Consider the following 13,577-nt stretch of genomic DNA (forward strand, 5'->3'; position numbering starts at 1 on the left):
TTTAAACTGCATCACTCAAATACATAAAACTGTAAAGATTCATTTAAACAGAGCTAATCTATACAGAACAGCAGTCCATGTCCTGCACTCATTTTTTACTTAAGTCATTTTTGTTATTAGACAAGGTTTTTTTTTTTTTACTTCTGAATGATTTGGGGCAAATGCCTCAGAATAACTGATTTGCCTTGGCAGTAGATATTTATGAATGGCTATAAGGTTGCACTTGAATTCAAGGTTTGAAAACTTGGCATTTGTAGTATTTTGGACATAAAGCCATTGTGGCCTCGTTACCTCAGGGCCTTTTATTGTGCCTTTTGTTCTTAAGGATATACAATTCTGTTTTCATGCAAAGCTGTAATATCTTGCTTTTGGATTTAAAACCATGCCTTGCTATATATGTTTCTCTTTTTGTTATCTTATGACAGAACCAATGTTCATGTGCACTGTAGCAGCTACCAGAGTTTGGTTTTTAAATCTTGCCATAAAATTTTGATGCGCTATGTGAGAACAGTTTATTCAAAAAGCCTGAATGGTCATGTGAGTGGTTTGATGCATCAAAAATGCATCTTTTATTAATTTTTGTCAGCATGGTCTAAAGATGGTCCAAGCCAAATTTAATGAAGATCTCAAAAATACCTTAGGAGGAGTTTGATTATATAAAGAAGAAAAAAAAAATAGTTGGGGTCATGGTGTATGCCTGGGGTACTTTATATGTTTTTATTATAATGTAATCGGTCATACCCAAAAGGCTTAAATTGAGTCATAAATGCCTGTTTAATATGAAAATAACATGATTTGGTTATACTGAATGTGTATTCTTCCGTGACCTATAATCATAATAGTTGTATTATAACTGTTGCATCACATCTACTTAGCTATGAATGAAGCACACCAGGAACTAATTAAACTCAATAAAAACACTGGAGTCTCACTAACTTGTCTCTGTTTATTTTAGCCTATTCTAGTAGTTCTGGATTGATGTGCAATCACTTGTGGGTAAATTATTGTCGCTACTTCTTGTGATACACTGATGAATCCTTGTTCCCTATGATCACAGACACTCACTACGCATTACCTCACTCTCATTCACATTAACTTGAGGGAACCCACCTTTGTTGTGTACCTCCTTGCTTTGGGGAGAGGTGTATTAGTTATTTTCAGCACAGAGACAATGTCTGGCCTGGTCACCTTCGAGTCAATGCACTTTAAGATTTCTAGAAAGAAGTGCAAGAAAATCTGAGGTGTGGACACCGTTTCAAGTCACCTCAAAAACCATTTCAACTATTAACTGCAAACTATCAAGACTCCCTTGGTTTTCTCTACTATGCTAAGGATTAGTTGTGGGTATAACAATCTCTGTATAACAAACGACTGGAAGAAAGGTGGGGAGTAAGATTTCAGCACCAGCAATACTCACCATGTATGGCAGAGGCAGTCTCATAGACGTGTGTATTCCAAGGCTTGTGTTTCACTGCATAGTTGTAATGTAAATTAAACACATCTAAAATTACTGCTGTACTTTATATAATGCACAATTTGAGGTAACAGCCATTTGCATTGGTGTCTAAGACCATAGTGAATATTATCAAGTGTGCCGATTCAATCCCATAATGCAAGTCAATAATGAGAATTTTTACTAAATCAGGAATTTCCATCATTACATTGGGAATCCCAGATTATGACATAGAGGGAACCCTCAATGGAATCAAACATCTGGACATTAACCCATTTAAATCAAATGTTTATCTAGACATGAAAACATCCAAAAATATGTGTCATTATTAACCTTTTGAAATTATTAATAATAAATAAAAATATAGAAAAGTATGTGAAAAATTGTGTTCTATGGTTGGACATAATTGTGACCAGTGGGATAGGAGTTATTAATCCACCTGTGTGACATCAACATAACTTCTATGTTCGGTGTGACAAGCAGTGTTGGGAAGGTTACTTTGGAAATGTAATAGGTTACAGATTACAAGTTACCCTGTTTAAAATGTAATAGTAGTGTAACTTTTTCAATTACTTTATTAAAGTAATGTAACTAATTACTTTTGAGTACTTTTTGATTACTTTTCTAAATTTGTGAAAATTAAAGAATAATAAATAAAATCATATACATCAACTTAAATACAGTTATCTAATAAGCATGTGACGTATTCTGTGTAATAAACTCCTGAAACATTGGTGTTTTTTTTAAACTGCTGTTTCTTTGTATATGATGATAGTTTTCTCAAAATAAGTAAAATGCACATGAAGTGACACAGAGCAGTTCTAGAAATTATGTTTATGTGCTCGTGTACTCCTATATTGAGGCAGCAGGGGTTGAAAACAGTGCGAGCTTCAGTAGGCCTATGTGTAGTAAATGAAACCATGTCTTTGCCATTAATTTACAGGAGGGGCGGACTGGGAAAAAAATTCAGACTGGAAAATTCAAACTCATACAAACAAATTCATGGACAAAACTATTTTTTTGTATGGACCTGACATAAAAAAGGTTTAAATCTTTAATTTGGGGACATGCAAAATAATTAAAAGTTTTCTCCTGAACTGCACCTTCACTTCCATTTTTCTCTTCAGTCTCTTTATTTTGCCCTGTTATCCATCTCTCTCGTGACTTTAATACTCAAGATTGAACAAAACTATACTTTACAATACAATACCCTACAATACTACAATATTTTTATAGAAAAATCCTAATACTGTACACGAGTCATGTTTTTCCCTTACAAAAAATTACCATGCTTTTATTAGCCTATATAAAAGTAAAATAACCTTGTTTTTTTTTTTTTTGCAAATGGATTTGTATTTATTTTTAAATAAATACATTTGTAAAATAATTTTACATTTTTGGTTATCACAGTTAAAAAATAGTAACAATTTTCTCTGGATTTATAGTTAAATATTAAAATGTTAATTTTCGTAAGGGTTGTGTTGTTGTCTGTCGTAGCTCCCCCTAAACCTATAAAAAAAAATCTGATTTTTTTTTCAGCTAAATTCCTACTGTAACATTACAACAGATAATAATGATGTCCTTTATATAGTATTTTGAGTGATGACTGATGAGCAACGTGCTGCTGCTTGATTAAATACATAAAAAAACAAAGACAAAAAAGTATCTTTACAGATGAAACTGACCTGAAACCCTGAACAGTAGTTCTGCTTCTCTGCTCCAGCAATTCACTCTATTCTCTCTCTCTCTCTCTCTCTCTCTCTCTCTCTCTCTTAGTGATGGGATTTATGGCTCTTTGAGGGGATCCGGATCTTCGCGATCCGTTCCTTTCAAAGAGCCGTTCAAAAGAATATATATATAGTCAAATAGTCAATATAGTCAAATAATTAAAACTCAGATATCACACACCAATATCTGAGTTTGAATTATTCTGAAATATTGATTATTACCTCGTTTGTCATGTGTGGACTATATTCCATAGGGTTGCACAAATCCCTCTGCTTAGACAGTGACATCACTATTTTGGATTTACCTTTAGTACAAAGTGTGTGTGTGTGTGTGTGTGTGTGTGTGTGTGTGTGTGTGTGTAAAGCTACGTTGACTTATGTTATTCATACAATACCTACTCAAATAAACATCAAAAACAAAGCCGGCTGCAATGAATTTCTGTGCAAAACAGCTTTTACTACAAATACTTTCACACAAGAACATTGTTATCACACAAGAACATTTTGATAGAAAACAAAAAATATTGAAAGTAGATAAAATTAGAATAAATAAAATGGAAATGTCTACATACTACATACTATTACTACTGTAAACTTTGCAAATAGGACATCAGCCCCTTCAAGTCAATGAACAATAACAAAGTGGGCTGCAATGAACATGCACAACTAATAACTAATATCATCACGCTATAAAGGGTTGGCCTGCGCTGGGTGCGCCCCTACCCCTATAACTGTTCTGTCTCGCGGAGGAGCTCATTTGTGTGCATCTGTGTGAAATACGCATAGGAAAAAAGAACGACAGAAAGAACGGCTCCCCTCCAGCCGCGACTCGGCTCCCATCGTTCATGTTTATGAGCCGTTCAAAAGAATCGGTTCGTTCGCGAACGTCACAACTCTACTCTCTCTCTCTCGCATTGATTACCGTTTGGCGGAGGCGCGGAGAGCGCGCGAGTCATGACTAACACTTCATGACTTATTAGAGATTTAATTATCAAATGGCGGATTCGCAAATGATCGCTTTAGTACATTCGGCAGGCAATTATACAATAATGATATTAAATAGCGGGCAAAATCGGCTGCCAGGCCACGGGGAATTGTCCCGGTTCTCCCGCGGTGTCCAGTCCGCGCCTGATTTCCACAGACACGCAGAATTTGCAAGTCATATATTGCATTTTTGGGGCTATATATTCACAGACACTAGTCCATGTCATGTTTTGATTCAAGTGTACTGACCTACTTTTGATTTAGTGATCCAAAATGTGGCATAATCCGTCCGCGTTAGGCATTTCGTTTTTATGACTGGATTCTACGAACCAGACTGTATTTCCGCATCCCGGAAATTATTAGGGCGGTATGTCTCAGAATAGTCAGTGCAATTTGGGAAAGAAATCAGTTAAATCTGTATGTGGATGTGTGTAAATATTCAAATGTAATCCCCTTTGTAATCGTAAAAAATTTCATAAGTAACTGTAATTTAATTACTCATTTTTTCTTAGTAACTGTAACTAATTACAGTTACAATAATTTTGTAATTACATTACGTAACGCCGTTACATGTAACTAGTTACTCCCCAACACTGGTGACAAGTTAATCTCTCCAAAGATGCCTTGTGGTGGTACTGTGATGTGAGAAACCCAACTTTTGAAACTTTTGAAAGCAACAAAACAAACAAACAAACAAAAAACACAAAATTCTTTAAATGTTTATTTTTGTCCACATACAAAAAAAATCCATATACAGAAGTCCCTAAAATTATCATGAAGGTTGTCAAAATTATAAAAACGAAAAACCTGGCAGCCTGAACTTCACAGGTAAATGAGGTGCAGATTTTAAAGGAACATTGGACTTCAGTGGTGCTGATTCAAAGTAGTAAGGGTCAGGACATTTCTGATAGTATTTGTATCATGGTGCCATTTAATATCACTAAGGAGTTACTAAATAGGAAGCAGGGACGATGATGCAAAAGACATTACAACTGCATTAGAACATTTTTTTTTTTTTTTGGGTAACCGGTGCATTATCAGTTTAAACTGATCTACAGAGGTATTGTTTGTGACCCTGCTTTTTAAGTGAAGATTAAATTCATATGCCTCCACAGGGGAAAATTGTTGATGATGAATTGACTGATCCTTTGTAACAATGCAAATATTAGACTAAGCCCTCACGAATGGCAAATGGTCTGTATGAAGTTCAGCATCATACTAAAATGGTGTATTTTCCTAACAAACACTTTTATATACCATGTAAAGATTTATGTTCACAGTGGCATAAAATGCATGTAGGGCACTGTTACAGGTAACCAAACTAATTTCTGATTCAAAACAAAACACTTCCAACAAATGAAAAAAGGTTGAATCTCATGAATCGAATTCTAACAAAGTATTAAAGTACTCATGTTTACTTCATACTGAAGGTTTAGAAAGAATACAGTTCTTGTAGTCACTTGATTGTGTATAAAACCACCAGTGGGAACAGGGGATCTTTTTAGGGTGCCGTTTTAAATCCTATTATATATACACACCCACACCGTTTACACATTCCACTAGGAAGAGGAACGAAGGAGCACAGCGCTGAGTTGTTAATATGTGCAGTCTTAATGACAGTCACTATATGAACTAAATTTAAATGGACAACTGATACACATTTGAGTAACACTGGTTACTCAAGACAAGTAAAATTAGTAAATATTTATCAAAGGGAACAAAAAAGAAAAGAAAAAATCTAAATCAAAATAAGAGCAACGGTTTACTGCCCATTTGAGATAGTAGATTGCAAACAGGTTAGTACCTGTCAGATTAAACAGTAAATGTCAGTCAACAAAGCTGAAAGTAACAGAGGTGGGACTTTTTTCTCTTTTTTTTTTCTCAGTAAAACCTTTTACAGTAATTTCAGCCTCAAATAGTATTAACATTTAATTCCCAATACTGAATATGTAATTTTGGAAGAATGTTTGCTGACACTGGTTTTGAACAGCACTGATTTGCTTAAATATCTGACTGCATTTGGAAATAATTCATCAGGAGTGGACCTGTTACTGAACTGCTCCGTTATAATTCATGGTATGGTGAGGTGTCTCTTAACTTCAGCATGTGAGTTTACTGCATGCCTTACATCACAGCACACTTCTTCTCCTCTGATGGGGCATTTCCATCAACTTTTTCCATTTCCAGAATAATCCTCTTGAAAACCTCTACAGCTGTCTGTAAAATGAATGTTCTTTTACAAAGAAGAACATATAGACAAATATCCATAATATACAGAAAAGGAAATTGTGTATTGCATAAATGTCTATTACATGTTTTGTAAACAACTGTAAAGCAAAAGATGATAAATAATAATTTAAAAAAAAAGTTACCTGATTTTCCTTAGCAGATGACTCCATAAAAGCAGCACCCCAAGAATCAGCTAGCTTCTTCCCCTCTTCTGGTTTAATCACTCTAAATTGAGAGAGAGCGAGAGTTAAATAAGTTAAAGAGAGTTCCTAAATTAATAATCTTTTAGTATATGCAAGCATGTTTACCACAGAAAACACATTGGTCTACTAATTATTGGAATTTGTTTTAAAGCTGTCAAGAACATCTGATGTTGAATGTTGTCCAAATTGGACAAACACCCTATGAACTATAATAAGTTTGAAGAATCTTTATTCAAAATGACTGAAAGGCAATATGGCCTGGGTAAAATTGGTATACATGTCCTATGGCAAAAATGTAAAAGGCTTTATTATAGCGCCACCTGTCAGACTGATGCATGTATGTATGTCTGAGTAGTAGGAGGATTTGGGACAATTCTACCATGTTTGGAGTCTATGTGATGTAAAATCACTGTTCCCTAAATAAGTCATATTAAACAGATAAATATAAATAAAAATAAAACAACGCCATCACCACCAAAAACATATATAATACAGTTTTAGTGCCTGGTCCCTAAAAATATACAAAAGGTGGAAAATATAGTATATGCTTACCTTTCCATGTGAAGGTCTTTTTTGTTTCCAACTAGAACAGTAGGTACCCTGGGTAAATATGCAACATTTATGGCTACATGTTTTATGACCTTATGTAATATTTTAAACCATGTTCACATTTTAAACCTCACTTACTGTATCTTTCCAACCATATCAAGCAGCTTGTCATGAAGAACCTGCACAACTTCAAAACTGAAAACAGAGCGGATTGTTTACATTATATTGGTCTCAAAAAAAAGCATTCAGATCAGCATTTAAGCCCTTACACTCAGGGAAAAAAACATATCAGAATAAGAGGTTAAAAAATGTCCTTTTCAGCCAATATTGAGTGTGTTACTAGTGTCATAGTATCTGCAATGGTTTTGACAAATATCAAATATTAGAAAAGATAAATTCAGTGTTTCGTACACAGTGTTTCACTGGGCAAATTGAAGCCTGTCTAGAACTAGCCCTGTGTTCCCACACACTTATGTAATGGAAAAGATGATATGTGTGTTGTTTAAGTGACAACATAACCAGTCCAAAAACAAATTTGATGCATCATTGTTTGTGTAAGCAGCCCTTCTGCTGTTCACAGATACCGGGAGTCATTCCTGTGTCCCAACAGGTCTTCCGGTAAACTGTCGGTACCCTCTTCTGTACTTGCTGAAGAGAAACTGAAACTGAACATGCAGACTCAACCTCTATCACGGAGTAATGGAATGGAATGTTATTACACTGCTCAGAAAGACTACCATAAGGCCAGAGTGGAATCGATTTTTCCAGCCCAGAACACTGGTCAGTAATCCGCACTGGATCCATTATGGTGGGAAAGGGGCTTGAGCCAGAGCTCATTGTTACAGCATTCTATTGATATTTTTGGCTGATGTACTTAAATACATTGTAAGTTATATTATGGTATATATAGCAAGCCAAATCCTGTGGCAGCTGTAGTTGCAACAAAAACAGAAAATGTTTAATAATTTGATTATATAATTTTGAATTAGCTACCTTGTCGTTGTGCACATGGGCTGACATACCTCTATATTGGTAAACTGAAGTACAATAAATCACTCACAGAGTGGATCACACTCCACTTACACTGGAGTAAGTGCGATTAAAAATACTATAAGCCATGTTTATGAATTAGTATTGAAAAAATGATCCTACTCTCTACAAGACTCATTGAAATAACTGTACTGAGATAGGCAGTTTATATATAAGAAGCTGGAAGCTGAGACTATGACTGATCTGGAATGGTTTTCATAAATTTGAAGGCTGCAAAATAGTCAAGACTTTATGTCTATCAACAATGGCACTGAAAATGGTTAGCTCCAGTATGGCTGTCAATTTAAGAAATGGCCAAAGATGATGGAAAAATACAAAATAAAAATTAGGTACAAAAAATACCTTTTTAAAGTTTGAAACAGTATGAAGATAACTAAGTCAAGTATTAAAAATCAGTCGTAGACTTATAGTATGCATGCATACAAGCTCATGGTCAATGGAGTATACTCAAAAATGAAAGAACTACTTGTGTGACGTGACAGCAGGCAGAAAAACAAATCATTAACCCAGGTAAAAGTCAGAATACTGAAGAAAACAAAAGATAAACGCAAAAAACAGCAAGGTGTATATAGTCCAAGAATTAAAAACAAAATAATAAAAGAGAGATTACACAAGCATGCAAGTTTGTTTATTTACATTAACCTTAAAAAATCAAAACACACCAAACATTTAAACAGTCCAGTTTTATGACAACAAAATGATGATAACAGTGCAAGTAAAAAAAAAAAACCTGACCTTTTCATTGAAGTGACAGAATACACCAGAACGTAACCATGAATATCCATAGAATGAGACTGGGGGAAAATGGAATACTCATCCTAAACAGAAAGGGGGAGGGGGACAACCGGTATGAAAAAAAGAAAAGAAAGATTTTCACAGAAAGGTGGGGTGTTTATTACCTGTCCAGCAGTGTCGACTAACTGGAGATTGAAATCCTGGCCATTCACAGACACCATTTTATTAAAAGCTTAAAGGCAAACAGAAATTGAATTGAGGATATCAGAACCTTCATAGGTATTTTTGGTTTTAATACAATTTCCACTATGGCTATAGAGATCACACAGCACACAAGCAGGAACTGAAAACTGAATTAAGAATTCAGAACAACTTAATTCAGAAATATATACATATGAAATTTTGTTTTCAAGTTTTCCATTTAGTTAACCTGACAGGTGTCACTACATAGTAGTCATTACTGATAACTTGATGAAAATAAAAATGTTTGCAACGCTAACAAAATTTGAATTACTTCTTAACAAACAACATTATACTTACATACTGTAAGTGGTTCATTAACATTCATATGAATATAACAGTATATGACTAATTTCTATTTGAACAACTAATGATCTTTTAAACATTACGTAACAATGTTTGTTAATGAATAATTAACATTATTACATAAGTTATATATACAAGAGATAAATGTATAGAATTCCAATGTACACTAAATTTACCAAAACATTAAATGTAACATTTATGCTAAACTGGAAGATAAATACAAAAAATAATAAAAAGTGAAAATGAATAAACAAAACTGGTTACACTACGTTGTTATACAGATTACGAGACAAGTTCATTTCACATGCAAAAAGGCACATGATTGAAAAAGGCCTGTCAACTCTCATACTTGCATACAATGCAGTTAAATGCCTCTATATTTTATAATGGTCTTAAAACTTAGTAGCATATACTAATTGCTAGCCACTACATTTATTTTCCCATTATGGCATTTTAGAATCATGCAGGCTAAGAATGCTAGTAAAACAGCATATTAATAAAGTATTCCAGTACTCACTGTTTTCAATAGTAGGGTCATAGGAATCTACAAATTGTCCTTCTACAAACTGTATCGTGAGGGAGGACTTTCCTGTTGTAAAATAATTCAAAATAATTATCAAAGCAGTGTTTAACAATGATTAGTAACAGAAATGTGCCATCTATTATAAGGGTGTTGAATGTACAATGATAATCATAAACTATTATTTTATTATAATGGAGAAAAAAAAGGATAACTAAAGTATCAGAAAGGTGTTGAGAAAGCTGCTGACTGATCAAGCCACACATGTATATGCAGGTTAAGAACAACACTAACTACGCATGAAAATGTGTAATGTACTGTGAGAAACTTATGCTCTTTTTATTACTTTTAAAACTTTAGCCCAATTTGTAAAGGTTTCTGAGTCACTTTCATGCCATTTTCATGGGTACGTTAAACATGACACTAAGGTCTGATAAAGAGCTTAATTCACTGTAAAATTACACATTTTGAAACCATTAATATGACATACAGTATGGAATAATAGAGAATAAGCTGCCGTTTCCTCGTTCTACAGAAATCTACAGATTTTTTTTTTTAAATAAACCAATTCATTTTAATGGATACATCTAACATTATTGTTTCGCACATTACCTAAATGTGACCTCACAGACCTAAAGGCACCAGTCAGCAAACAATACCACAAGATCTGCCACTTTAGAAGGCAATACATCGAATATTAAAAGGATTTCAAAGATCCGCCAGGTGCGCAATATAAAGTTATACGGAGGTTTACGTTCATCCACAAATATACACTTCCCTAACTAAAGAAAAAAAATTAACTGAACTAAGACAACTTTCTATGTGTGTGTGTATTTTATATATATATATATACACACACACACACATATATATATATTTTTTTTTAATCAGCCATCACATTGCGCTCATCTTTGACGATGACAAGAAACGGTTACTACACACCAGCAGATAATGAAACTAAACTTACTTATATATTGTCTCAATTTTGGGTACATTAAATAGATTGGTACAGTAACGAGTTAAAACTTTGGCAGAGGCAAAAAGCCTCCCAATTCGAACTCGAATCATTTTTTATTGTTTCAAAATCATTATGGGGTCTTAAAACTACAGTGTCACATTTAAACGTACCCTTGAAAGTGACCGAGAATACGCACTGTAAAGCCCAATATGGACACGCCATCTACACGTTAATGTGAACAGAAAGAGTCGTTTAAGGTGGAACAGAAAGTGGCAGTAACTGGCTAATAACTAGCTAAAAAGAAACTGCGACGTGTTACAAATCACTTTTGAGACATAGCAAGATGTTACTAGAATTGTCCAATTGATCATATTCGATTTTTGATTGGCAAATGATTGAAAACGATCTCCTGTGATCCCCGTGTGATGAGATCTGCACGTTGCTAATCCCTGCCAGCACCATGTGCTTCTCCATTATATTTCCAAATGCTGGTGACCTGTTTGAAGTTTATTGTCAGTGTCGAAATAAATGAGTAAATTAACTTAACAAAGTGTCTGGAAAACAGAGAACAGCTGAAATTAAATTCACTAACGCTATACAGCTGTAAGAACTCTGCTAACTTAGCGACCACATTAAGCGATTAACATCAAATACTTCCTACTGAAAAAATATATATATCAAACACTCACCAACTGAACGATACCCCAATACAGCAATCTTTCTGTATTTCGGTTGAGGCATTATTTAAGAAATAACCGTGGAACGTCGAAACCAAAGAACTAGAGGCTATGAAAGAAATAGTTTATCAAACATTAGAGGTCTATCACGTGATAACAACAAACTTTTCCACGCCCTCCAGAAAGAACTTCATCATTGTCTCTGTCGCATAAAATAAAACTTTACGTTTTGTGTACGTCGTACAGCCAAAAATATTTTTTCTTTGGAAGTAAAACTTTAAGTATGCAGTGACGTCTTAAAACTACGACGAATGAGCTAAAATGCTTATTCACTGCACAGTAGCGTGTCTTCTACTTCTAGTTTATATTGCGGTTGGCAATCAACTGTTGGTGCATTTTCGCCACCTACTGGGATGGAGTGTTAAGCGGTACTGCAGAAGGGGAAAAAAATAAAAAAGTTGTATTCTGTAATGCAAAGTTATTTATTTTAAATATATATAAATTATTAATGTCTACCTGGTCCACATGTCATGAAACATATCATTACAGGATTGCAAATAAGCATATAAGTTTGAACAGAATAAAAATAATAATAACCAGTTTCTGCCACTGTTGGATCATTTATTCAAGTGACAACATGACCTGCAGAGGCCAAGTTTTTTCCTCTGCATTTAACCCCCATCTAAGTGCGTAAAACACAGCAGTGAGTAGTGCACACACACACACACACACACACACACACACACACACACACACACATGCACACACACACACACACACACACACACACAATGAATCTGAAGCAGTAGGCCCAGGAGCAATTGAGTATTTGTATGTGAGGTTGTTCATTCCTCCACCCACAAATATTTCCTAATATATATATATATATATATATATATATATATATATATATATATATATATATATATTATGTTAATTGTCAATGTATGTAATAAGTCATATACGTTTAACTGTATTATAGGTTTGGCAATATTGCCAGAGCACAATAAGGCACAAATTTTTTTTTTTTACTAAATATTGAATTGCAAAAGCTTTGTGTTTGTGATGAGCTATGATTCTTCATGTGATTTTCTTATCACCACCTGTTTTTAGTGGATGTCTGTGAATTACAACATAAAAAAATCAGACATTAGTACTTCAATAAAATACTTTTTTATTTTATTGTGAATTTAAGTTAAGTCTGTAAAACCTAAAATGTTGTTACCATATTTTGTATGATACAGTTCTGGCAACCACAGCTGCTAGTATTTTTTATTATTATTATTATTTTTATCATCATTATTTTTAAAGTGAAGGTTAAATAAATATAGTCCTAAAGACGTAGTATACTATCACTATTGTTGAATCCCTTGAAGCAACTTCATTCATGCTAAATGACAGAAAATATATCATTATTAGTCTGTGTGTATGTGTATTTTATGTAATCCATTTTAGCAAGCACTTATCAGCTTCTTACCAGCACTATAAAAACATACATATAAAAACATCCTAACTTGTACATTAATGTCTGTATTGTTCAGTTGTAGTATGTATAATATGCTGGTAAATGATTTACACTTCTCTAGGTTGAACATTGAAACTAGTGGACCATTAAATTTGATCATCCTTAAATTTGTAACATTTAGAACAAGACCTGCAAACCTCCTTTCAGACATTGATATTCATGATACTAAAAGCCCTCCTGGATTCCGCTGTCTGACAGGAAAGGTCTGCATAGAGTTCCTGGGGGATTTCAAATCTTGGCACTCAGTATGAGGAGATTCAATTAAGTCTCACATTCCCCTAATGGCATGGGCAGAGTATAAGTTGAAACATGTACAGAGCCTACAGATCTCTGCTTCGCTACAGGCTACTGAGCTCCAATGGTCACCTGCTTCTTTAAAGAAAACTTACATTTTTAAAAGGTTCCTCCTCAAAAGGAAGGT

The 13,577-nt window shown here is 34.1% G+C and overlaps 1 protein-coding gene across 1 annotated transcript; it reads right to left on the minus strand.

Moving 5' to 3' along the window:
- Positions 1-4,871: 4,871 nt before the first annotated feature.
- Positions 4,872-11,997, minus strand: LOC132151990 (GTP-binding protein Rheb-like). The gene is made up of 8 exons (XM_059560591.1): positions 11,644-11,997; positions 9,994-10,065; positions 9,095-9,162; positions 8,931-9,013; positions 7,284-7,340; positions 7,149-7,196; positions 6,537-6,618; positions 4,872-6,381 (listed from the first exon to the last, which is right to left on the minus strand). Exons 1-8 carry the CDS (start codon positions 11,693-11,695, stop codon positions 6,289-6,291), a joined length of 555 nt encoding a protein of 184 aa, XP_059416574.1. The 5' UTR covers positions 11,696-11,997; the 3' UTR covers positions 4,872-6,288.
- Positions 11,998-13,577: the final 1,580 nt, after the last annotated feature.

Source organism: Carassius carassius, chromosome 10, assembly GCF_963082965.1.
Source record: "Carassius carassius chromosome 10, fCarCar2.1, whole genome shotgun sequence".
NCBI classification, from domain to species: Eukaryota; Metazoa; Chordata; class Actinopteri; order Cypriniformes; family Cyprinidae; genus Carassius; species Carassius carassius.

Excerpts from the sequence above, each read along its gene's own strand:
- LOC132151990 (XM_059560591.1), bottom strand. The coding sequence starts at position 11,695 with ATGCCTCAACCGAAATACAGAAAGATTGCTGTATTGGGGTATCGTTCA. Across the intron at positions 10,066-11,643 it reads ATTGGGGTATCGTTCAGTTG|GAAAGTCCTCCCTCACGATA; the intron begins GTGAGTGTTTGA and ends ATTTTACAACAG. Across the intron at positions 7,197-7,283 it reads GATATGGTTGGAAAGATACA|GGTACCTACTGTTCTAGTTG; the intron begins GTAAGTGAGGTT and ends ATATTTACCCAG.